The sequence below is a fragment of the Vicugna pacos genome, chromosome 7, assembly GCF_048564905.1.
Source record: "Vicugna pacos chromosome 7, VicPac4, whole genome shotgun sequence".
Classification (NCBI taxonomy): Eukaryota; Metazoa; Chordata; class Mammalia; order Artiodactyla; family Camelidae; genus Vicugna; species Vicugna pacos.
This window is the reverse complement of record NC_132993.1, coordinates 14605895-14633212: the sequence shown is the minus strand read 5'-3', so window position 1 is coordinate 14633212 and position 27318 is coordinate 14605895. Positions and strand designations below refer to the sequence as shown.

General features: G+C 39.3%; 1 protein-coding gene across 2 annotated transcripts in view; it reads right to left on the bottom strand.

Annotated features, from left to right (window-relative positions):
* The window catches only part of PTN (pleiotrophin), an 89848-nt gene that overhangs the window by 5796 nt on the left and 56734 nt on the right, over positions 1-27318 (bottom strand). For both annotated transcript variants that reach the window (XM_006210014.4, XM_006210013.4), the window contains exons 2-4: positions 13607-13722; positions 12569-12742; positions 10244-10405 (exon numbers count right to left, since the gene is read on the bottom strand). In XM_006210014.4, coding sequence (XP_006210076.1) covers positions 10244-10405; positions 12569-12742; positions 13607-13721 — 451 coding nt within the window. In that variant the 5' untranslated portion in view covers position 13722. The remainder of the gene's footprint in view (positions 1-10243; positions 10406-12568; positions 12743-13606; positions 13723-27318) is intronic.

Here is a 27318-nt window from a genome sequence, read left to right as displayed (position 1 = left end):
CTGCACTATGCCAGCTGTGTCTCAGAACTGATAATAAGGCTGGCTGAATTGTCAATGTACAACTCAGTGATCCACCAGGATTCCAGGTACTAGGCTTCCTGGCATGGTGCCACTCATTAAATTTCCCAATATTTTGGTTTAAATTGAGGTAGCATATATTAAGTGACAAAATACAGGAAGAAATTTCTATATATTTAAAAATACAAAGTATAATCATTTAAATTTTTTCATAATATATTATTCTCAGATATAATTCAGTCCCACCTCTGTGGAATAATTTGTTGTTTCTTCTTCAATTTCTTATTTTGTAATACCCCTCACTTCATTTCCTCTTTTATGGACTCAGTGCATTTACTTCTAGGATTATGTATGGAATACATACGTACCTACATACATATGTACCTGCCGGCACCGGGCTTCTCCTCTGTGCTGCCCACGTGCGGATAGCTGATCTTTCCCTCATGTCCACCTTCCTTTTTGCTCATCACCTCTGTTTCATAACAATACCTCTCAATTATCTGCCCTTCTACACAAGTTTGCTCTCTGATATCAAGGGCATTAAAGATCCTATACAAACTAAATATATCTGGACCCTTTGCGGCACCTCTGTTTTGCCCCCATTTACTTTGGGAGGTGACTCAGCACAACTGCATCACGTCAAAATAGAAAGTTTAGCTACGAAAGCGCTGGTGAGTAATGTGGACTTAACTGGCAGTTTAGTGGAGATGAGGAAATTATTTCATCAACCACGCAGAGCAAGTTTGGTAAAAGTCCCTAAGCACGTCAGTTATTTTCCAAAGCAACGCTCCCTGTGTCAGTAGACTAAGCCCTACTCCCTCCACCCAGAGACTCCTCTCCGCAGCCTTTCAGCCTCTTTTCCCTCCTGTCTCTCCGTTTCCCTTTCTTTAAGCGAAGCAGTGGAGACAACCACTGGTTTCTCCAACCATCAAGGAGGAGTCCCTTTTATGAGGTGCTTTTGGATACACATTTGCCTGAGTGTGTCAAGGTCCCTCCCTGATCTGACCTATATGTGTGTGTACCAGGGAGACAGTCACCAATCAAACCTGTTTTTATCTTGGCACATTTACATCTTCCTTATGTAATAGCTACATCTACTCATGTGATTGGAAATGTAAAAACAACTGAAATCTTTGGTGGATTTTTCCTCTGAGAGTCACAAGAGAAAAGAGCAGTGAAGAAGGGAATCAGAGGTGCTTCATCTGTACATCCTTTAATCCAGGGCCTTTGCACTTGAATATAGTTGCAGAAAGAAACCAGAAAGCTATGAGTGTGTCTGTGTGTGTGTGTTTGCATTCATATTCAGCTGCTACATTTTATCTTTGTCAACTTTGGCAAAAAAAAAAAGTTTTAAAGTACTAAATAAAATGGAAGAGAGGCAAATATAACTAAAGCAAGTGAAACTCTGCAAAGAATATATAACTTTATATAAGTAGCTTTGAGAATGTGGGTGCAATTATGCCTGTGTATTTGCAGGTGCAATAGCATGCAATTCTGATACCTGTGTTAGAGACTCGGGTGTGCGTGTGTGTGTGGCTTGGCAGTCACTACATGCTTGTCACACTTGGTGATACTGCCAGCCCCTAACTCCATTCCCATGTCTCCTAGTTATTTTGAAGAACCCTCAAAGTCAACTAAAATAGAGTGACACACTTAAATGCACGTGTAACACACACACCCAAAGCCATAGGTGGGGAATGAATGTTTAGGTTTCTTCTGTTCAGCAAAAGTGTCTTCCCCTTCCTCAGTCCACAGGCCACTCTCAAGACCTTACACTCCTTGACAGTGACCTCCCCACACTGACTTTTTCTGCATCAAAAGCAGAAAAAAGAACATTTATTTCTGATATGATATTGAAATGTTTAAAAGCCTGTTTCTACAATAATGAGGGCATAGGTAGAAAATTTATCTTACTATAAAATATTATAAATTATATTGTAGTGTAAGTTAGAAATGAAATACATCATTGTAAACCATAGGTAGTTCCCAACTAGGACATCATTATTTTTCTATTATCATATCTGATCCTTAATGTTATATGACTGGTGCTACTGGAAATTCAAATTATGATTTATAGAAAAGGGGAAAAGCTTGAACTCCAGAATATTTAAAATTTTATTAAGTGCAGCTCCATAAATCACTTTTTATTTACTCCAAAATGAATTTTTCTTTTTCAGTCCATGTATTAGTTGTTATGTCCCCTACGAAAATTCATGTTAAATTCCTAATTCCAACAACTCAGCATGTGAACGTATTTGGAGACAGGGCCTTTACAGAGGTAATCAAATCAAAATGAGGTCATTAGAGAATGCCCTAGTCCAGTGTGACTGATGTCCTTGTAAGAAGAGGAAATTTGGACACAGACTCACACAGAGGGAAGAAGATATGAAGACACCAGGAGAGGACGACCATCTATGAGCCAAGGAAAGAGGCCTGGAACAGATCCCTCCCTCATGGCGTTCAGAAGGAATCAACCCTGCCGAAACCTTGATCTCAGACTTCAAGCCTCCAGAATTGTGAGAAAATAAGTTTGTGCTGTTTAAGCCGCCCAGTCTATGGTACCTTGTTACAGCAGCACTAGCAAACTAATACTTCAGTGAGCAAAATTTCACACTTTCATTTTTATATATCCTTCAGGTCAACCTCATTAGTTGTGAAGATGCAAAATACATGTGAGCTTACTGTTATTTTTGAAAAATTTGTCCCCCAGATTTTAAATGACATCATTTAAATATGTGACTTTGGTACTGCATACTCTAGGGTTGTGAGCTCTCAGCATTAATCCACTCGCCTGTCTCTACCCTTGTCCCCCAGAGTCAAGCAGGGGAGCTCCACTTCCCCGCCGCAGGATTCCTCCCACCCCCAGGCACCCAATGCTCTGTCTACAGCAGCAGCAAAGGTTAGATCTAAAGAGATTTTCCTGGATTTCTCTTCATTTTTTAGACCGCAGCCTTCACAGCAGCTTAATTGATTCCTCTTGTGCATCTGGGCAAGATCTGAAAATAAAGTTTTTATGTCTTCTGTAGAATAAAAATAATTCCTGAAATTATTTTCACCTTGCAGGAGCGAGTGCTGTGAGTGTGTGTGAACCTGCAGTAAACAGCTCTGGGCCTGGGCCCCAGTGTGCCCCAGCAGTAGGACACCAGGAAGATCTTTACCAGCTTCTTGCTCTTTGGATTTCTGATGAGCTCTTCTGCAAATACTGTTTATTCCTCTAGAAAAAGTCTTTTTCTCTTTTCCCTGCCTCTGTGCACTGAGCAACAACCAGCCAGCTTTGATTTCCCTGGAGGTTCCTGAAGGCTGTGCATCAGGGCAAAGCCAGCTGGAGTCACTGGGACGCTCGCTGCACAGTGTCTCCACCGGCAGCGTTTGTTACCAGGACACCAGTGCCTTGGATCCTATGAATAGCATCTCTGTGAATCTCACGGTGGAGAGGAGGCAGTCCTGAATCCAGCCCAGGGTTGAGCCTGGGAGGACACTGAGTGTAATGGATGCACTGCAGTACTGTGTCTTACTCTGGAGGAATTTAGGCTCTTTCAAGGACTGCAGCTTGAGAAATGCAGCACAAAATTTTATCATGTGCCTTTATGCAATTGTTACACAAAGACACGCTTGAGTCAGAAATTATCTGACACCACTCAATCAATGGTAAATGACCCTGAACACACTTCTATTGATGTTTTAGAATTATCATTAAAGCGAAAACCAAAATTATTCATTTATCTTAGAATACCCAGAGAGATCTCATAGGAAGCACTGAGTTTTGGAAGCATTGGTGTAACAGAAAGAACTCGGGACACAGACTGTCCTGACCTGAAGTTCAAGCCTGACCCCTTTGGCTGGGTGACCTTGTGCAAGTTGCAGCCTTAGCGTCCTCATTTGTAAAACACGACCCAAGCTCCTTGGGGCTGCCGTGGGCATCAAGTGAGACAGCGCATGCTAAGGGCTTAGTATAATGCCTGTCACATAGAAAATACTCAGTAAATTGCAGCTACTTTCATGATGCTTAAGAAATGCTGATGACAATTGCTCCAACCTAAAACACAAAGCAGAAGTTCTCAATCCAGAAGTTAGTAGGGAGCAATGTAGAAGCTTCAGGGGGAAAAAAAGAAGATCCCTCCGCTCAGTAACTAATTAGTGTGAAGAATGCTCTATTATGTAGCCTTCCTTAATACTGACTATTATATATCTGCTTTGTGTGTGCACAGCTGATGAGCCTCTGAGCGTGGAATTCACCAAGGGAGATGAAGGCAGATACACAGTGTGAAGTAAACCCTACAAATATTTATAGTTCCTGGTTCTAACATCTGTCACGACAATTTGAACGAAAAATTCTTTAATAAGGATGGATGTAAAACACCCAGGTGACTCTTCTTCCAGGTGAGTGCGTTGTGCTTTAACTGTGATCTCTCTGCACATTTTTTTTGTAGCCAATGAATGAATGATGTGCTTTAGTGAGCCATACCAGGATATTGTAGCTGGACACATCATTCATTCATTCCTCATGTCAGTACTATTTGTTGAGCTCCTCGCATGGACTAGGGTCAGTAACTCACACAGGTGAATGGGTTGTGGCTCCTGACCTTGAGAGGGTCAGTGTGGGGCAAGGCAGATGTGCACTCACTGTGGAGGATGGATGAATACGGAGAAGTCAGCCGTCGGAGAGAACGCAGCCACTCCAGGCTTGGGAAGGGAAGTCTGGCAAGTGTTCACACTGATCTCTTTTCTAATTCTTGAACAAAACAAGCTCTTTTTGGCCTCAAGGACTTTGAACTTCCCCATGTTTCATTTAGAACACTAGTATGGCTAGCTGCTTCTCTGTCTTCAGGTCCAAGTTCAGAAGTTACCTCTCAAATGAAGCTTTTCATGGTCACTCTAACTTGGCCCCTCCTCCTCTTAGTCCCTTGAACACTTGGCTCTTTAGATTTTAAGACTACTTACCCAATATGTAGTTCTTATTTTAATTATTAGTTATTCATTTTGGTCACTATTATCTACCCACCACTAGAACGTAGCAGTACCACCTGCTCCATTGTAGGCTTTTCATAGATTTTAGAAATAAACAAGAAAATTGGAAATAATGCTAAAGGACCGGATGCTTCTCTCTTTCATAGCATTTGTCACTCTGTGCAGGACATTGGGATTCATTCTAGGGCTTCTCCTATTGCACTAGAGGTCCACAGAGGTCATTGATTTATACCTCATGCTAACTCTAACCTATAGCACCCACTCCAGAATATTTGTTGAATGAATAAGCTGGGTTTTACAGAATGGAATGTAGGAGGTATAGAAGAAGGAGAATGGGTTCCAGGTTTCTAGAACCACAGGTGCAGAGTAATGGACATATGAGAAATCATGGCCCATTCAGCCACCTCCGGGAGTTTGGTGTGGCTGGGGCAGAGTACACAGCAACATCTGGAGCAAGGCTCCAGCAAAAGCCAAATAGGATGATACATGAGCAGCATGTCCTGCTAAGGAGCCAGGACCCGATTCTGGGGCTGATGAGAAGCCACGATAAAAGAGGGATTCTAGGAAGAATAAATGGGTCTGAAATTATTATCTTTTTTAGATAAGAAACGGAGCTACCAGTGTTGAAGATACAGGGGTAGGAGCTGTGCATAATGCAGGAGATCTAGAGTCAGACTGCCTTGCATTCAAGTCCTGGCTCCTCTGCTTATTAGCTGTATCACTGTACATCAGGCATCTCTGAGCCTCAGTTTCCTTATATGTAAAAGGAGGGATAATCATAGTAACTGTTTCACAGAGTCTCGTGACTATTCAATGACACAGCGTATGAGCAATGTACTCAACTGTAATCAAAACCTACTAGGCTCTCAAGAAATATTAACTATAATTAGTATTATTGTAATCACTATAATTTTTTTGCCTGAAAAGGTGCTGAGGGAAACACTCATCTCCATTTGGAAGGAAGGAAATACTGCACATTTATCAAGCATTTTTATGTAAGTTACTTCATCTTTACAACAGTGCTATGAGATATTCATTGTAGACTTTTGTTTACAGAAGATGAAACAGATATTCTAATAAGGAAGGGGCAGAATTAGATCTTCTCGCTTCAAGTACAGTATCATAGATGGAAAGTTAAATACAGATGTTCAAAGATTTCCTCAAGCAGAGTAAAAAAGAAATGAAAACCTTGAGGCCAAACTGAATGAGTGTTTCCCTCTGATCAAGAAGAACAGAAGTCCCATAAGATACCCCAGGCTGCCTCTTTCTGGTCAAATGCAAGGGCAGCAGCCATCAACCCCACTGTGGGTCACAGGGGGAGGGAGCCCATCTCAGGCTGGCCTACAGTGGGAGTCTGTGCGTTCACCTCTCCTAGCACAGTTAAAATCTCTCAGTCCAGCAAAGCTCATCACAGGGTGTTGCCCTGCTCATTACTAAGGGATGTCAGAGCCCAGAAAATAGAAAGACATGTGGGGGAGCCTCTTTTACCTTTAAAAGAACTAACAAAAGAATCTGTTGAGCGGGAGAGAATTGAGAATGCTGGGGATATCCCTTTACTGACCCTCTTTCACATTTAATAATCAGCTGCCAAATGCTGTGTCCTGCACACAGCTGAGTCTCTCACTTAAAAAATTGCTATTCTTTTGATCTTTAAAGATAAATTGTCAAACCTGAGAGGGCTAGGCATGATCCAAAAGAAAAAAAAAAAGGCAGCAACATGGCAAAACTTCTAGAAGTAGCTGGGAAGAAATCAAAGGGATTGGGGTTATGGTGAGCACGGAAATTTAACAAGGATTTGGTAACAGCAGAGCATGAATTGGTGGACAGGACCGCAGGAGGGACTAACACTGTTGCCTAGACCACCTGTAATGTAGATATCCATCCATGTGCTCCCGCCCCTGCCTGTCCTGGAAACCATTTGAGAATAACCTTCTGTGAGACAAACTTGGAAACAGATATGCATGCAAAGCTGGCCTGTTGGTATTAAAAGGAGCTTCACAACACTCCTTAGGACCACAGCTCCCCTTCAGATGGGCCCATCAAATCCTCTGGCCCTTCTGGAGATTCTGTGAGCTGCATGACATCCTCAATCAACCCCTTTCTGCTTCATTAGCTAGTCTAGATCTTGCTGCAACTAAAAACTCTGACAGATATAGGATTTTCTTAATTAAAAAGTTCCATTAATACTCTCAATCTCTTTTCCTAAGAAATGAAAACTTCAAGTGTCCAACATAATTGCTCACCAATCTATCCCTGCCAAATTCTGGCAGCAATTAAGCAAATTCTAATTACAATCTTTTAGTCAATCAGTGACCATCCCCAGAGCAATCTGTTCCCACCCCGGGAAAGCTACATTCCAACTTTGCATCTTTCAATTCTTATGTCTACTTAAGAGTTCCAATATTCTCTCCTCTTCTGGGTATATAATTTAGAAACGGATGACTAAAAGCTCTCTCATAATAATACCTACTTTCAAGGATATGTGGAATTTTATAAGATAATATTTGTAAAACACCCAGAGCAAAGGGCAAGAGTAGAAACAGAACAATACTAATGATAGCAGAGATTCCCTTTCATTATTACTTGTTTTTCCATTGATGAGAATTAAAAGAGCTCTCTTAAGTGTAGAACTTCACAAAGGGAAAGCCAGAATATCCACTCATGACTATTTGAGAAAAACAGTATAAAAATATACACAACCCACATATTCTATTTGGACATTTTACTTAAACCAAGAAAAAAAATGTCCTGGAAAGTGTGTGTGAATCCCATTAAGAAAACGTTCTATCTGACGCCTCTCCCTAGCTCAACTCGTAGGAGAAGATATTTCTTTGTGCAGAGTTCCTGGTGCCAAAACAGCATCCGTAGAACCCCCATTGTTGAGAGGGAAAAGACTGGTTAGTTTTAACACAGGCATGTTATGCACAAACAGAAAGCTACATTTTAATGATCTACAAAGTGCATAACTGGCAGTGCTGTGAAACACAGAACTCACTTACCCCATTTCCAATGAATTACACACCTTAATTTTGACATATAAAGAATTACAGAATGTCTCTACCCACTTGATATATGCTTACCACAATTTTTCAAGGTAAAGCCTGAACCTAACTTCTAACCTTCCTTACATGCCACTGGATGGAAAATGTAAAAGAGTGAACTATTCACCAGTCCAATTAAAAAAGGAACTCATTTAATGTATTCACCAAGTATCCTGAGGGGTCTTTCTTAATCATGTCCCCACTTTGACTTATTCCACACTCTTCAACATTTTCCATATACACCTAGCCCCACCACCATCCACCACCTAATCCTGCTCCATTTTTTTTCCTCCCCAGCCATTAAGCTGCAGTTTCTCTTATCCCACGAGAGAACAGGGACAGCAGGTGTGCTTGAGCGTGTGTGTGTGTGTGTGTGTGTGTGTGTGTGTGTATGTATGTGCACCTGTGTATGTGTGGTCTCTGAATTTCACACGAGAGCAGTAATTCTCAATTTTGGCTGATACTGAAATCTCCTAAGGAATATTTTAATTTTCAAAACTACTGATGCTGATTTAGTTGGTCTGGTTTATGCCTAGACAACAGGATTTTTATAAGTTCCCATAGAAAATTCCAGCATGTAGCCCAGGTTGTGAATCTCTGGGCTGGAACACAGAGATGTCTTCAATCCCTTTTCTTTTTGACTCTATATTTATGCTGAATATTTTGGTTTTCTGACTGGGTTAAAAATCAATCAGTTTGGAAACTGTATCTCTGATGTTCTTCCAGTTTGGGGAATATCTCACTGAAGAGATGAGGCTACTACTTTTCGTTAGATCTGTGTATTTGTCTCCAGACAAGTGACATGTGTACCGCTGGCAAAGGAATTCAGTGCAAGGACCCCACCCCCATGTCATGCCTTCCAAATACACACTACAAGCCGCAGAGATTTCCATGACCTGGAAGGGGCAGCCTGAATCCTAGATGTGCACCTGCAGGTCTAGCCTGCATCTGGCCATCCTGAAGTTGAAGGTAACCATTTCTATGGACAAATCCCTGTGAAATGAGCCCATTCTAACCATTAGCAGCAAGTCAGCCAATCCTCCCCAGTTGCTGGGGATTTTCTTTTCCTATTTTCATTTATTATGAACTTCATGTTCATTTTTCTGGGTTTCTCCTTATAATTAACCTGGCCAGTATGAGTTTTCAGGTCCATTTCAGAGCTCAAGTATAAACAGAGGCCAAAGAGATGTTTTAATTTAGAGTTCACTGAGGCCCACGGTATTCATTTGCTGGGGGTGGCTTCTTCTGAGGTCTCTCTCCTCGGCTTGTAGATGGTTATCTTCTCCCTGTGTCTTCACATGGTCTTCCTTCCATGTTTGTCTGTGTCCTAAACTCCTCTTCTTACATGCCAGCCATATTGCATTAGGGCCCACCCATATGACTTCCTTTAACTTTTAATTACGTCTTTAAAGGCCCTGTCTCCAAATACAATCACATTCTGAGGTGTTGAGGGTTAGGACTTCAACATTTTAATTTTGGGGGATTTAGCTGAGACTATACAATTATGAAATAAAAGAATTTGTTGCCTTCTTGTCTTCCCTCAGCTGGGATTCTATTTTTATGAAACCATGGCCATGATATTGTTTGGCTGACTTTCTCCAGCATAAGAGCAGGGTCTGACTTTTTGCAAATGACTAGAAAGAGAGCTCCACATAATTCTAAAGTTCCATGATAAATGCAGTGAATAAGCTAATCTAACTAAACAAATAGAAAGGCTCCGAAACAAATATAAGAAATACAGAACTTACCTGGTGGTAGAAAATGGAAAGATAGAAAATAAATTAACTGATTTCACAAAAACTATAAATGTTTGATGACCTAGGAGATACTTGACTTTAAACTTTCAGCTTCGTGGCCTTCCTAAGCTTGTTCACACCTGTCAGGACGTAGTCCTGATGTAGGGCTTGGAATATATAGCCAACACAGAGCTGTATATTTAGAGCATAGAGTTTTAACTGGCCTGTTTTGCTAAGTGGTTTATTTGTGCTAGGAGACTGTTTCAGTCCCTCTGTCTGTGCAGAGGACTTCAATTTGAATTCACCAACTGCCTGCTGAAAAGTACTCACGTGATGTTCAATGTATTTTTTTTTCAATCCCTTTCTTAAGGTAATTCACCCAAGATTTCCTTCTGGAAAATTTGAGTCTGCACATCTGAAGCTCCCACCTGAGTCCATCATTCCCTTCACATTAAAACTATGGTAACGGCAAGAACCCACCTTGAGGTTTGGGCTTAGTCAGTTTGCCACAGGGCTTGGAGATGGTGACCGTCTTCTGGCAGTCCGCGTTGTGGAGGGCCCGCTTCAGGCTTCCGGTTCTGGTCTTCAAGGCTGTGTTCAGGTCACACTCTCCCCAGGCCTGGAACTGGTATTTGCACTCCGCTAAAGGCAGGGGAGGACCAAACAGACATCTCTGAGTTCCTCTGGGCGTGCCATGAAAGTAGACACACTTTTGTCTATAACTTTTTTTAGTGAAGTAATTGTCGGTTCACGTGCAGTGGTAAGAACTAGCACAGAGAGATCCCGTCAACCCTGCACCCAGTTTCCCTCAGTTGTGCTGTCATACAGAGCTACAGTCCAACAGCACAACCAGGAAACTGATTTGGATATTCCATGGAAGTCATTTAGGTTTACCCAGTTTCACAGGCACTCATTCATGCATGTGTTTGTGCATACATTTAGTTCTGTGCGACTTTATCATGTGTAGATGGGTGAGTACCCCCACCATGGATATTCAACCAAGTTCTAACACAAGAGTCCCTTGGGTTTTCCTTTTCTAGTCACAGCTTAGCTACCTTCTCCCTGTCCCACCTCCTTAACCACTGGCAATTACGAACCCATTCTCCATCTCTATAATCTTGTCATTTTAATAATGTTATATAAGTGAAATCATATAGCATATACCTTTTAAGGTTGGCTTTTTTCACTCAGCAAAATTTCCTAGAGGTCCATCCAAGTTGTGTGTCCCGAAAGCCTGTTCTTTGTATTGCTGAGCACTACTGCATGGTATGGATGGACCTCAGTTTCTTTAACCATCCACCAGTTGAAGGATATCTGCTTTATTTCCAGCTTTTGGCTACAACAAATAAAGCTGCTATATACATCCATGTATAGGTTTTTTATAGGAGCATAAGTTTTCATTTCTCTAGGATAAGTGCCTAAGAGTGAAACCACTGCACTGTGCGGCAAACACAAGTTTAGTTTCGTGAAAAGCTGCCTGACTCTTCCCCAGTGTGGTGGTACCGTTTTACATCCCCATCACCCAGGTGTGGGTGATCTAATTTCTCTGCATCCTGGCTAGCATTTGAGGTTATTTCTAATTTTAGCCATTCTGATAGGTGGGTAGTATATAGTGATAGCTCACCGATATCTCTTTGGCTTTCATTTTGAGTTCCCTAATGGAGAAAAGCTGTGGAACATCCTTTCAGGTGTTCATTTGCCACCTGGATATCCTCTTCGGTAAGATGTTTGTTCATGTCTTTTGCCCATTTTCCAACTGGATTGTTAGTTTTGAAAGTATATTCTAGACACAAGACCTTTAAGACAAACTTAAAGACGCTTTGCACGTAAGTCTTTAGGGAACCCATATATAATTAAAGATCAAATGTATCTGAATTTCACCATGCCTTTACAGAATTTACCTCCATTCATAAAACATACCTTAAAGGTTATAGAGAATGAAAAAGATACAGCATGTATGTTTGTTATCCTTCTCTGGCCTATAGGCCAGAGTACGTTTCTGTAGACCAGTGAGAATACTGGGGCATCGTGCTCTACCATGGCTGAGAAAGACAAAGTGTCTAGAATGTGAAAAAACAGGCAATTTGGGTGTTCAATAATGGGCTTAAAGTTGGAAGTGTTGGGAGATTCCTTCCCAAATAGGTAGATGAGGTCCACATGAAACTGGCAATAGCCGGTGAGAGGAAGTCTATGAAACGTGGATCAGAGCAGCTCTGCTCTATTTGGTAAGTATAAATCTATGAACCGGTGTGGAGAGTCAGGAGGGAGCAAAAGAGAGAGAGGCTCTGAAAGTAACAGAGATCTGGAGAAGGAGGAGAATAAATAAGAAAAGGGAAGGGGAGACAAAGGAATCTAGAACGAGAAGGAAAGAGAAGCTGGATGGACGGACACCATTAGGAGGGCTCCAAGGTAAGGACTTTTCCATCCCTGGGTCTCAGTCAGGGACTATTTTGACTCCCCAGGAAACATGTGGCAACATCTGGAGATAGTTTCAGTTGTCACAGCTGGTGAGGTGGGGAGCACTACCAGAAGCTGATGGGTGGAAGCCAGAGACACACCTAAATATCCTACAGTGCACAGAACAACACTCTCTCCAGGACAAAAAAAAAAAACAAACTCCAAAACGTCAGTAGTACTGAAGTTGAGGAATGCAGGGTTAGGCAAGATGCCTGGTTATTTTGTATCTGATAAAATAAGCTTGTTAAAATAACTAGAGTCAGCCTCAAAAAGATATTTGGTGGTAGAATGCAAGGATTATCCCAGGGCGAACGAGGAAATCAGTAGGACAGGAGGGGTGGGGCTCACCTCCAAACTGCTTTTTCCAGTTGCAGGGGATCTTACATCTCTGGGTCTTCATGGTCTGCTTACACTCGGCTCCGGTCCGGGTGCCCTCCCGGGTGCCCAGCCCGCAGTCGCCACTGGTGGGCACACACACACTCCACTGCCATTCTCCACAGTCAGACTTCTTCACTTTTTTTTCTGAAAGGAAGAAAAGATAATCAATGCCCAGAGCACTCTTTAGCTTCTAGGTATAACTAAATTCATTCCTGAGAGCCTTAACTGCCTGGTCTGTGCTTCTCACCTCTCTCTCCAGCGTCCAGCAGAGTAGGAGCGGGAGAGGTGTTAGCCGAATAGTTGGCTCAATCAACGACCAAGAGGAAAAGGGAGAAAGAAAAGCTAGAACTACTATTAACTTAACTCTGACTATGTGCCAGGGACCTTGCTAAATGATTTGCTGACATCTCCGTTTAGAAGCAGACATTTCTATAAAGGAGAAGACAGTCAAACCAGATAGATTTTAAAAATGAGAAGATAGTGTATGAGCAGTAGCAGTTGTCATGTTATCCATTTCAGTGGAAGGCGATGTTCCTTCCTCTGCCGCGTGGATGGAATAGCACAACGTAAATGTGGTGGGTCACAGATGTAAACCGACTCCCAGCTCCACAGCCTCCTTAGGACGTGGGGAGCGACATCGAGAAGGTGCTTCACGCTCTCTGACCTCCGGTTCCCTCCTTCGTTAATATGAGATAAAACCAAAATTCCTTGCGGGCCCCTTTTTGAGGTAGAGCATCAGCATAAGTAAAACACCTGATTGCTCATCATTTCCTGTACTTAGTAGCTGTTAATACGGTCATTATGTTAATGGTCATCATCTGTATTTCAGGACTTACAATGGGGGGGAAGGGAGGGGATGTCACTTAGGTTCCTCTAAATACTCAGAAGGAGGGAAGGAAGGAAAGGTGGGGGAGGGAGGGAGGGAGGGGAAAAGGACGAAAATCAGGTAGCTGGATTAGATGGACGTCAGTCACTGAGGAGGTTTGTGCTCATAACTGCACTGCTTACCTGGTTTCTCTTTCTTCCCTGCTTCCGCAGTGTCCACAGCTGCCAAAATGAAAATGAATGCCAAGAAGGCAGCTGCAAATTTTCGACGCTGCTGCAGGTACTGTTGGGACTGCATTCTAGGGATAAACAGAGAAACGGAAGAAGGCGGTTTCAGCCTAAGTCAGGGAGGAGGGCTCACTGAACTCCTGAACGAAGGGCTCCATTTTCCTTTTTCTGAAATATTAGATTTTTAGGGAGATTTATATCAATTATATCGGGCAGAATTCTATCTCTTCTCCAACAGCCACTGAAATAAGTGCTCTTCTGCAATCAGTCACGTATTCAGGACAAAACACAACAGTTCTCGATATAAGACTTCACACAGCCATTTGTTAAGTATGATTCAAGAATTATGGAAGCAGAATAATTTTGATAGCATGTTTTTGGGCAGATTCCCACAGTAAATCTTGCTGATAGTGACACTTGGTAATGTCAGTAACTATAGTCATCCATATGATTCCTGACAATTCCTACAAATAACCATGGTATTGTAGTCCACATGGATAATTCAAATGGACACAATGAATGGATTACCTATGCAAGTATATGTTTGCTGTTATCTTTAGATGTATCAGTAATGACCAATAGCTCTGATTTTTTAATCATTTTCATAATTATGATTATCTTATCATCATTGTTCCACTATTTATTGGTTCACCAAGGAGTAAAACATAAAGCAGAAGTAAAGTGAGTACATCTTTGATATATACCAAGCACACTTACAAACTCACCTGTGCTGAAAATCCTCTGAGTTCTATGATGTAATGAAGAGTTTACACTCAGTCATAATGTGAACTTCTCCACATCTGATATGAATCAAACTCCCAGGATAACATTAGAAAGATGCCCCTGGAACTCGAAGTCACTTGTGACGGCTGTGTGTCAATATGGTCGCCTTACCAAGCAAACCTGAGAAGTGTCAGTCCAAGCCCCAGGACAGCCCACTACTTCACTGGCTGCAGAAACTCACCTGGCAGTCGTTCATCTCCATCTGCTATGTGCCTGGTGTTTTATACTTCAAGTAAAAATGAGAGTAATGACCTATGCTCATTAGCTCTGAGAACTTTTTTTTTCCCAGAAGTGACATATTAGTTTAGATGATTTTACATTCTCTTGAGTGTAAACTATGAAACCTCTCATATATATAAGGGATTGAGATCACTCTGTTCTGAAATTTGTTTTTCCTCATTCAACTGTATCTATGAAATTAAATCCTTGTCAGTGAATTTTTCTCCCTTTCTGTGACATTGGAAATGCTATCCTTTATTAGTGTTTGTTTTTTTTAATTGATGACTTTGTAGTCCATTGTCTGGATAAAGCATATTTCATCTACCAATGACAGTTAATACTGTGGTCATTTGGTCCTTTCCCTGAATCGGAAGTCCTAATTAGCTACTCAGCATTTCCATCGCTTTCTAAAATCTAAAATTAGGTGCTTTGTTCTTCCTCTTAATATTAAATTTTTATAACTATACCTCATTGATGGTCAGATAGAAAAGTTATTACTAATTCTGAGACTCTTCCTATGACTTTCATTGGACATTAGTGACATGAGAAGCCAGTCTAGACTTAACTGGTTGGCAAGTCTTCTCAGAGTCGAGAGCCCCCGTGCATCTTTACTACAATGTATATATCACACATTCAAATATCATTTACAATTATTAGATGTAATAAACCAAAGTGAAGTTCTTCTGTTGTCTTCTCCAAAGGCTGTCTGAGAACACACGCTCAGTGACTGACCACTTTGGAGGCAGAAACTTTTCATCTGAGTTTTCTTAAAGGGTGAGTTAACTTTTAAATTCAGAACTTCTAAATTCTAATGTATTTCTTTCCGAGTTGGAATGCGCCTTTATGTTTAACAATTACCTATGCATACCTGAAGTATTTACACTGTGAATTAGATTATTGTGAGAATTCAGAAATTTCCATCGTGAAAAGCACAGCTCAAGAGAGAACTTTCTGACGAAGCAATGGAGCGATCCTTCCAGAGCCTTGTAACATACACAGCAGAATAGGCAGTTACTGAAGGAATGAGGCAACTTGGCAGAAGTAGAAAGACTCTTCCATAAATAACACACGCACACACAGAGTTATTAATAGAAAGGTGCTATCGCTGGCTGTTTTAACCTTGGCATTTCTAGTTTGACATTGCCAAGCTCTTACTTTTATGATTATTTCCCAAAACCTTTCCCTCAATCAAGTTAAACTCATTTAATTTCAAGGAAAAAAATTCCACATGGGCCAGAATATCCTAACCATAAAAAGATTTTTTTGAGTCTTAGAGTGGTCTATTGATTACAGTGAATAGAGAGGAAGGAAGGAGAGGACTTGGGATGAGAGTTGGCGAGTTAGTGACATGGAAGTGCAAGCTATTCTATATTGTTCCTCCTATGAATTCAGAAAAATGCAGAATCTTTATTAGTGGGCAAATGGTTAATTTCAGCTTTAAGATGTTCTAAAGAAAAATGCACTCAAGTCCATGTGTACAGGGAGTCCCCTGTACAAAATATGTGATCAGAAACAGGTTTGAGTTGGAAACGGTATCTGTCTTCTCAGCCTCTTTCCCCCTTCCTCCTGCTTTTGCCTGCCATTCTGCTTATGCCAATATTTCGACAGCTTAAGATTTTCCTGGGTAGAGCAAATGGAAAAAGTTTATTTAAAAGAAAGAGTAAGGGGGTTTAGAAAAGGGGTGACTCAAATTACCCAAAAATTCAGGTGTGCCCAAACAATACCCAGGGAGCATGTTGGTGCCTCGTGGTGGTAAAAACTCGAGTAATTAAACATGTGTAGATAACAGTTCCCCTTGCATCGCTGGTTGTTTATTTGTCCTTGACATCAAACAGAGGCAAAAGCACTTTGGATATAGTTTAACCTCGCCTGCCCTCCAATAGTTACTAGCAGAGCACAGAGGCAAGAACATTGACCTTAAGGAAGTGGTCAGGATCATGACTTATTTTTCACACTAAGGGAAATGAAACAGTGAAGAATAAGCCTTAAGTCAGCTCAGTTCTTTTGAATAATATACTTATTTCCACCTCCTCCTACTGCCATCTCTTGCTCTGACAGATTTAATTTTTACAGGTTTTTGTTGTTGTTGTTTTATTGAAGTACAGTCAGTTACAATGTGTCAGTCTCTTGTGTACAGCACAATGTTCCAATCATGCATATACATACATATATTCGTTTTCACATTTTTTCTATTAAAGGTTATTACAAGATATTGAACATAGTTCCCAGTGCTATTTACAGGGTTTAATGTTTAAGTTGAAGACTACTATAGATGGATGCTGGGGTCTGGAAATTATTGTTGAGTTATCTCAATAACTAATAAGTATAAAGCTCAAAGATGAAAGGAAATTAGTTAAAGAAACCAACTCAGGGGAAAAGTGAGAATTTATTAAATCCTGATTACTTCTATAGAGAAATCGCTTGGTGAGAAGGAAAAAAGAGAGCTCTCTTTTCCTTTAACATTTTAAGAGATCTAGAATTTTTAAAGATAATTAACATCTGATGTAAACAAAAGGCAAGGATGCTGGAATCTGTCTCTTAGTGATCTGTTTGGAATGACTAATACAGGATTTGGAGGCCGAAGCTTTGGCTTAAACTTCAGCTCCACCATATAATTTTTGGAATGTTCTTAGACAAATCACAGCCATTCGAACCTCTGTTTTGACATCTACAAAGTGGGAGTGATTATAACAACAACTTGAGAGGTTTGTTGTGAAAATGCAAGATGTAGACACAGAGCTAATCCAGAATATCAAGAAATATATCATTAGTTACAGAATAAAATTAATTCTCCCCTACACCCTTATTTCTTACTAAAAAGAAGTATTGTTTAGCAAGAAATAATAACCACCACACTTTGTGCTATCTAATATTATCTAAAAGCAAAAGACAAAAATGAAAAAACAAATAAAAGAGAGAGAGAGATGGTATAATTAATGTCAACTAAAGACTTGTTCAGCTTTATTAGGGCACACGTTCATTCTGCCTTCTGACTTCTTGAAAGGTTAAAATAAACTCAAGGACCTTCATCCCCAGTATTTCTTTGGAGTTTGCTGAAGTCAAGAGGCTCCATGTTGAGAATAAGGGAGAATGTTGATACAATTTAACATGTATGAAATGAAAAAAAAATTGAACTTTGCAACTGTATATTATGTCCCTTGTGTGGTGAAACTATTCTACCTCCCTATTTTTATTTCGTATACCTGGGACAGGGCCCCAGCACAGAGTGGCTGCTCAGGAAAATTTTTGCCAGCAAAAAATATCCCCCTAACATGACATCAATCAGAGGAATTAGTGTTCATGCTGAAATGGTGTCTCAGTCCTTTGTCTATGCCACGGGATATAAAGTTCACCGAAGAAGTTGGGCTGGAAAACAACCAGAATCTAAAGCAGTTTCATACATACAAGAGAAATCAGTGAATGATTTGCAACGCTTCTGCATCACATATTACACATCACCAGACCTCTGGCGATATTTTGTGATCTACTTGCCTAAGTTCCTGTGAAATAGTAAATTTTTTTCCTCGTTAGTAGAAAGTAAAACATGAGATATAGAAAACCACACAAAGCAATTATTATAGCTTAGTGAATTATCATAAGATAAGTTATTTTTCCAGTCATGTCCTAAGGCTTTACATGTTCCGCATACCAATTACAGTCCCGTCCCTCCAAAAGTAACTTATGTAGTAATTATTTCTTTGCATTTCTTGTCAAGTGTGCTTCCCCAGACACGGCTAATTTAAAAAACTGATATGTCTTTTAAATTGCTTTTCTTACACAGATTTGTCCCCCTTCCCTTTCTGTTTCATGCTTTTTACTTTTTGCAAAAACCAGGCTATTTAATCAGTAGTAGCCCATATTCTGGATTTTGATCATTGCAAATGCATGGTGCAATTCAGTATTCCTGTGTAGCTGCAGGCTGGCAGCTGGATGCAAATGCTTCATCAGTTTCAGGCCCTATTCTTTGTCAAGACTGTAAACAGCACTCTTTTTCTTCATCAGGAGCTATGCAGTATTTGGTTTTGGCACTTCTGTGCTGTATACAGCCCATTGGCACTCAGTTATTCTTGATGGGATATTATGGACTGAGTGTCTGTGCCCTGTACCATTCATACCTTGAAACTCTATCCCTCTTTATGTGATAGTATTAGGAGGTGAGGCCTTTGGGAGGTAGTTAGGATCAGAGGATGGATCCCTCCTGAATGGGATCAGCGCCCTTATAAGAGTTCCAAGAGAGCTTGTTTTCTTTCTCTGCTCTCCACAATGTAAGGCTACGATGAGAAATTGGCAGTTTGCAACCCAGAAGAGGATTCTCACCAGAACCGAACCATCCCGGTGCCCTGTATTAGACTTCCAGCCTCCAGAACTTAACTGAATTTCTTTTGTTAACAAGCCACCGAATCTACGGTGTTTTTGTTACAGCAGCCTCAGATAAGTCATGGGGGCTGTAAATGGTGATACTCTAATTCTGTCCTTTCAGTTTCACTTATTAATTGAGATTATCTCATAAAGAGAGGTTTTCCCTCATCTATTATTTTGTTATCCAGTTTACAGTTCATAAAGAAATGTAGGATAAATGATTGATTCCCTGTCATCACTAGAATATGGCCAATTATTTTTTCTTTTGTATATTACTAAGAATTAATGGATTTATTCATAGTTGGTGGATTTTAACTCATCACATTTTTTATCTTTACTGAAGCTCTAATTGTCCCATCTTTGGCCAGTGTAAGCTTCATTAAGTTAGCTCCTTAATTCTTTGACATGGCCCTTATAATCTTTTACAATGTCCTTGCTATCTTGTGTGCTGAGATGTTCCCAGTCTGTCTTGCACATTTCCTGCCCCAGATGTGAAATCAACCATTCCCTCAAAAAGCCTTGTTGTTTATAATGCAAGATAATATTTCAAACCCAAAACCTGGGCATTAGGGATGCTCAGCATTACTGAGTTGGTCTTTATTTCCAGGCCTTTTACTGTTAGCAGAGCTAAGAAGGGACATAGAGAATAACAGAATTTAATACCATAAAATTAATCATTTAATTTATCTCACGTTACATAAAACAACTGTCTCAGAATGGCAATATTAATACTAAAGCTATCAATTATGAATCCTAAAAGCAATTAAAATTACTTTTGCACACGCCATCTCCTTTTGGCCCCTATTTTAATGATGCTCAGTATCTATGTCCTCAGGCATTACGTACTATACTGTCTCCCTTTTAATTCCATTTAATCTTAGTTATAAAAGCAGCTATATACTTAATGTTTACCCCCAGTTCTTATGTTGATTTCTCTAGGCATTTTGTTCGTCTGAAAGGATTCTCTAGTAGAACTCTTAGAAAAGCTGTGGAAACACTATCACATGAGTTATTGAGTGCTGATAACAGATTATCTAGCCCTTTTATCCTTGAGGGTCAGTTTTGCTGGATGTAACATCTTTGGCTCACAGCTTCTTTCCTTAAATATCCAAAAGAAGTTCCTCTATTTTCTTTCATCATAACGTTTTTGTTGAAAGGTCTAATAATAATCTAATTTTCCCTTTTTTATAAGTATTGTTTTTGCTGAGATGATCAAGGCATCTCTTTCCTTTAAAGCGCCGTAACTTTCCTAACATGTGATTTGGAATTGTTCATTTTGGGTTGTTATTCTCAGATAATCATGAGCTCTTCTAATATTCAGCTTCAGATCATTTTTTTTACATGAATGAGAGTGCTTAGTATTAGTTCTGTTGCCTTTCCTTGTTCTTTTCCTTCAAGATCTATTATTAGTGAGTTGGTTCTTCATTGTCTATTTTTGATTTTTGCAATTTTATCTCAAATCCTTTTTGTCTCCAGATTTTAAAAAGTTAAAATACTGCTTGTTTGTAACTTCAGGTATCATTTGTGCTTGTCTAATCCTGTGTTCCTTCTAGCTTAGTCTTCACTTCTGAACTATTTTTTAAATTTCTAATTCTTACATGAGTTGTCACCTCATTCCTGAGTCCTCCTAATTATGATTTATGATGTTCTCTTACATCTGGTATCATTTCCTTATTTTCTAACTCATTTTGAAATAGTATGTTACCAGGTCTTTGTTGTTGTTTTATTTATTTTTTTTTTTTTTTTTTGTATTTCTTGAGCGTGTTCAGATTTTCCTTCACTGCTTTTGGGGCTAATATTTTGCTCCTTATTCTTTTTACTTTCTGTTTTTCATAGCTTATATGAGATTTGATCTGAATACATTTCTGTTGCTCATATGTATAGCTGTTCTATCTTCACAAAATTTATTCTTTGGTTCTTCCATATAATGGCTAAAATAGAGCGTTGATCTGTCTTAGATATCCTTGCTCTGTTTTCCTCTTCTTAACTTTTATCTGGATATTCTCTTTCTTTTGCTCTATTGTTGCTCTCCTGATCAATTTTTATTTTATTCCCAGCAGTTTACCCTCATTGTGGGTTCCTGTCTTGAAGGTCTTGAAGGGAGTCCTGCTAGGTCAGCTTCTATTTTCAGATTGACTCACTAAATGGGTGTGGGCTGTCTGGGGTTCTCCCGTTGTCAAGACTGTCAGATGTTCTGTCACTTCCCTCTGCTTTCTTTTGCCCGAACACCAACAGCATGCAGGTCTTGTGGTTACAGTGGCTTGCTTCCACCTACTTTTCTTTTTGAGGTTTGTGAGAAAGAGCCTGCCCTGAGTTTTGCTTTAAATCTTGTCCATGGGTTGTAGTTTTGCAATCTATCAAGCTGCCCTGTTTAACGTGAGGATTCAGAAAGATCCACAAGACATCTGACAACTCCTTCCTCCCCAGATTAGTCCATTATTTTATTATACATTTTTTGAGGCACCTACCCCGTGCCAACCATCAAGCTACATTCTTAGGATACAATAGTGACAAATGATAAGATAGACATATGATTTTTCTTGTTCTCATGGAGTTTGTGCTCCAATAAAGTTTACACTGACAAATAGCCAATTATGAGTCATTACACTCTAATAAGAACAAAGTGCCATTAAGTATAAGGGAAGAACAACTATTTTGCATTTCCCTCCCTATAAAGCAAATGAAACTGCTTATAGCTAGAAATTCTGCAGTGGAGCATTTACTAGTAATCTTGTTCCAGGCGATTTTAATCACAGAACCGTATGCCTATCTTCTCTTACTTACCAGCAATCAATTTTAATTTAGCTTAAAGAAGATTGGTCAGCTTATCTCAGTATGGAAAGTATTCATTTAGTTAACAAACATATTGCTGGTACTTACAATATGCAAGTACTTTATAAATATTGATTTATGTTAATATTACCTGATATTCAAATCATCACAAATAGTGAGCCCATTTACTCAATTATTCAAAAACTACATGTAGGTAAGAGTTGCATCCTTTGTAACATAAACTGTTCTAGGCAATGGAGACAAGGAGTTGAACAAGATGGACAAGAATGCTGACCCTGCAATGCTCACAGTTAGGGGATCAGTTAGACAACAACACGTAAACAAATAGGAAAGTAAAGAAATTCATAAATAAGATAACTTCTGATTGCGATAAATTTTGTGAATAAAATTAAAATTTGAACGTGATAAAGAATGACTTGTAGAAGACTGTTTAGGTAGAGTGGCTATGACTGAGAAATAGCCAGGGAAGTATGCTGTCTCTTACTGATAAGTATTTTGCATCGGGAGTTCCCAGTTACCACTTTTAATTTCTCATTATTCCCTTCTGAGATGAGATGGTCTTATTTTTGCCTCCAAGCTTTCATAATTCTTCTGGAATTCAATAATTAACCATCCCTCCTCCTGACTGGTCTTGTTCTGTCCAACCTACCACAATCTCTGGATCCACTTAAGGTTTGACCAACAACCAACAATTTATCACTCCCATTGGCTTACTGATAAGAAGCTCAGTCAAACCTGAAATCTTAGCAGTTTATAATTTGTATTAATATATAATTTCATACTGCAAAAGTATTAAACCAACCCCCCAAATCGTAGTTTTAAGAAATGTTAACCTTTCCCAAGAAAACTAATAACCACTTTATTTAATTTGCACACAATATCCCTAAGTGTTCTTTTCTCATGTGATCTGACTTGGTAGTATAGTAAAAAATTCACTCTGACTAAAAGCATGTAGCCTTTTCACTTCTGTCCCCTATTAATCATTTCAATAACATGTGGGTTTCTTGAAAATTGCTTTCAACTTCAAATTCTACTTTAAATACACAAAGGCATTCAGTAATGAGAAGGGAAGATTTTTTAGAGTATTCAGTGGAAATGGATTTGGTTTTCCCTTTATAATATGACTATGATGTGAAGATATGTTTATTTTTGGAGCCAAATGAAGTCAAAAGGGACTTGGGTTGCTTGTACTATTCCTTTACTGCTTTCATTTGTTATAATCAAAAATAACTGGAGATTCACTGTTAGAATTTTAGAATTTTCTAGTTTCCTCTTAATCTTTTTAATGTCTACCTGCTGTAACTTTGATACAGAGGAAGAAGTAAAAATTTTAAAGTCAGATCTGATTAGAATCTCAACTCTGGCTAAGTGATGAAACGATACACTTAATGTCTCTGAAACTTATTTTCTTTAGCTGTAGACATGGGTATAAAGTCTGTCCCACAACAGTTTGAGATTAGAGACTATGCAGGAAAAGTAAGCAGAACAGTCCCTGGCACATGGCAGACCCGGGGTGTCGTCTCCCAGTGTCCTTCCTTATCTTATATTGTCTTCCCTTTTGCCCCTTCGTCTTTAACTGTCCTGAGACAACAAATTGACATTTTGGATGGAATTTTCCCACAATATGAGGCAAAACACTGAATTTTCACTGGGCAAAAATGGTAACCCAATTCTTTCTCTCATGGATGATTGTTCTATCTTTTCACTCACCTTCTTGCTATGTTTCTTATTTCCTTCTAATCTGTACTCCTCCAAAGCCAGGATGTCTTGAATGCCTCAAAAAACCTTTCTTCCTCACAGGAATCCCTTTCACTTCGTCCTCTGGGCTCCTGTACCCAATCTGTGTATGTTTAGCCAGAAAGAAGTCCTTATAATTCTTTAAACCCAGAAATGTCACTTCAATCTACTGATCTTTTGCTCATAAGGTCCCACGTGATTGGAAACTCCTTCTCAAACCCCTCTACCTGGCAAACACATCACCCTCCAAGGTTTTGCTTGAGGATTTCACCTGCGATGAAAATTTTGCTGAGATAACGTTGCCTTCTCTGTCTTTGGAGCTCACTTTACTATGCCCGTTCCGTAGACAGGGGTTATTCACAGTAACCACTGACTGCACACGGGGCATATTATTGACCCTAAACTATAGCACATAAAACTGAAAAAGTGACATGAGTCCCCTAAACTGATATATTTAGTAACATCACTTTTTCAGGTCCTTCTGATTTCTCTTCTTTCATTACCAGTACTAGCAGTTGACTCTTTGCAGAGTTATTTCTTTCTCAAAAAATAAAATAAAATAAAATAAAATAAAATAAAATAAAATAAAATAAAATAAAATAAAATAAAATAAAAACATGCACTGTAATTATAATACTCAAAATGAGTAGAGAATAACAATGCTGTCCTGTCAGGCAAGACACTGGGAAGGCCGTGAAGGTTCCTCACTAGCTAACTGACTGGCTCCCAAACACCTATCAAGTAGTAAATTCTCATCTCAGAGAACTATGAGCAATATAAACCACGGACCTTCTGAGGTTCTATTCGAGTAACTGACATTTAGAATATCCTCTAATGCTGAAATTCCATCAAAAGCCTGTGACATAATAGTGTAATGTTCAGTGTGTGCATGTGTGATTGTGATGGTGTGTATAGATAACAGTGCATGTGTGTGCACAAACACTTGAATGCACCTTCCTTCAGTAACCTATAAGCTCTTTAAGGGACAGAACACTGTCTTTTTGTTATGTTCATTTATAAGGCTTAGAACAGTGTTTGATGTGTAGATGTCACATATATTTGTTAAATAAAAAAAAAAAGGGAAAAGATCGCCTGGTATCCAATATGACAGCCTACCATATTATCTAAACTAGCATCCACCTCATACCTCTATGTTCCCCCTCACTTAGTTTTATTTTTTTCCTTAGTGCAAATTAATCTTGGGTGTATTATATCTTTATTTTTATTTGCTAATTATCTTCTGTCCCAGGATGTCAGTCAGGCCTCTGAAGAACAGCAGTGGGGGCTGGCCATGGAGAGTATAGAAGCCTAGGTATGGGTAAGCTCACAGAAAGGTAAAAAGACATCCCAGGGGATATGCTAACCACTTGGCATTATCTGCAAGAATAACTAAAATACATCTTAATTCTTATTTTTTTAAGAGCAAGAGAGCCTTGATTTTGAAGTAGCTTATTTTTCTTAATTTGAGTCAATTTTCTCCACCTTGCTTATCAAATATAGAGTATTGCTGGAGGCAGTTTTCTTCTAAGGTTACAGATAAAAGGTCGGTTAGGCAAATATGCCATTTTGTTTTATCTTTTCACTTGATAAATTTACTTAATACTAGTAATTTCATCTGTCTCCTAAGTTACATTTGAGAGATATTTGTTCCTATGGGGAATTTAAAAGGTTTCTTTCTATTTTTTTCCTTGTTTATAGGTCACTTTTCTTTATTTTCACTGACTCCTTCAAGTCACAAAATCCTCATATTGATTTATTCTCAAATGGTTTGATCATTGCCTTAGATTCCTAAAGTCTCACATAAAGAGCCCTTACATTTATAACGTATCTGTTGCTAAATCAGCCCTTCACTTTGCCCTTGTTAAGCTGCCTTATTTAAACACTAAGCCTTGAAAAGAATGTGCCCCAAGCACACATGTGCATGACCTCAGGGACACTCTACTCATAGCACAGAAATGAATTCCACAGTGTTCCATCTTTGATTTTAACTAAGTGCATATCAATTAGACTGATGAAGTAGGACATTCATTTAATTTTGTATGACTCAATATCTCAGATTCAGGGAACTTTCAGGCTGGAGAATTTTCATAGCATGGTGGCACCTGCTGGAGAAGTGCGTTATTTTAGGACATTTTTCTTAGACATCTATTCACTGATTTTTAGAGCACCTACTAAGGGCTGGGTGTATGCTGGGCATGATATGATTCAGCCCTCCTCCTAAGAGAGTTCTGTCTAACTGGGAGAAAATAGAGAGCAATGTGATGTGTGATGATTCACTGGGGTAAATATGAAAAATATTACACACCCAGTGCTATCTGAGTACACAGGCTCAAGTGATAATTTTGCTTACCATGTTTGAGTGAGGTAGAGGGTTTGGGTATATTTTATCTCTTTTTTAAAGAAATAGCTGAAGTCTTCTAAATAAAGAAAGGAGGGAAGGAAGGGGACTTCAGGCAGAAGGGACTAAATAAGCAAATGTGTGGAGATGATGTTTATAATATATTCAGTGACAAAATGTGATTATAATATATAGTAGCAAGTAACAGTGAGTGGTCCTCAAAAGGAGAAAGGATATGAATTAATCCTGGGAGCTGTGAGGGAAGAGGACAGAGAGACAGAGTCAATAGCTGGTCTAGAGAAGAGAAACAAGGGAAGGTCGGGGAGAGAGGAAAAGGCTGCACCTTGTGCAAATGTGGCTAAGACCCTAAGTCACCACCCAAGGCGCAGCCACCATACCCAGCAGTTCATCCAGATACCCTTTTGCATAGTACTCTGGTTACTCTTTTGGCTTTGTTTTTATTTTTGTTTATCAGTTTTGTGGATGCTGTGTGTACTTTAGCTCACTTTAGGGGTGTTTATTACCAAAGTACTATACTTGGGAGTTAACAAGTTCTAAGACTCAAAGACTTTATACTCGAAAACTTCGTACTCAAAAACACACACACACATAAAAAAAAAAAAACCCTTCTGATTTGTATTAGAAAAATAAAGTTGGGCTAAAGCAGTGATTTTTTAGAGCAATGGTATTTCCAGAGAGTTAAGGGCTGCCTCCAGGTGCTAAAGAATCTCGAGCAGGTGTGTTGAAACCACCGCTCGGCCCCTGGATCTCCCACTCTTATCTCACCTTCACCTAGAGCAGATCTTCTTTAACTACTTTCCTTATTGGATTCCTTGTAAAATTTCATGTGTCAAAAAAGAAAAATACATTTAAAAGTCACTGGTCTAGCCAATCTCAAAGGTCTATCCAGGAGGAGACAGGATGGTACAAAACAATACTTTTTTTTCCCAAAATGTAGAAATTGGAAAATGTCTCAGGTAGGTGATGTAATTATGAAATATATTTTGAGTATGCAAAATGCCTTTGCTTGTGGTAGCAAAAATAGGAAATTTACAAGTGTATATTTTAACTGTTCCATACCTTATAGTTTGACATGATTATATCTTCTTAACAAAGGCCAAATACACAGTATAACAAGTATGATTACAATTATGAGACAAATATGAAAGAAAATCATAAGGCATTAAAAACAAGTTTTTTAATACTATGGAAAGAGAAGAGGCTTTTGAGACAGCCAGATTTCTTCCACATAAGCTTCATCCCTTACTGTTTTTGTGATCAGGACAAAGCAGTCACTCTCTTTTATTCTCAGTATCCTCCTCTAAGGAAATTTAGAGTTTTATTCTGCAGGCTGCAGGCTCATAGTTTGTTTAAAGATTACATTGGGATAACAGATAAAAAATACCCGGCATCTTGTCTGACACATATTAGGTGCTCC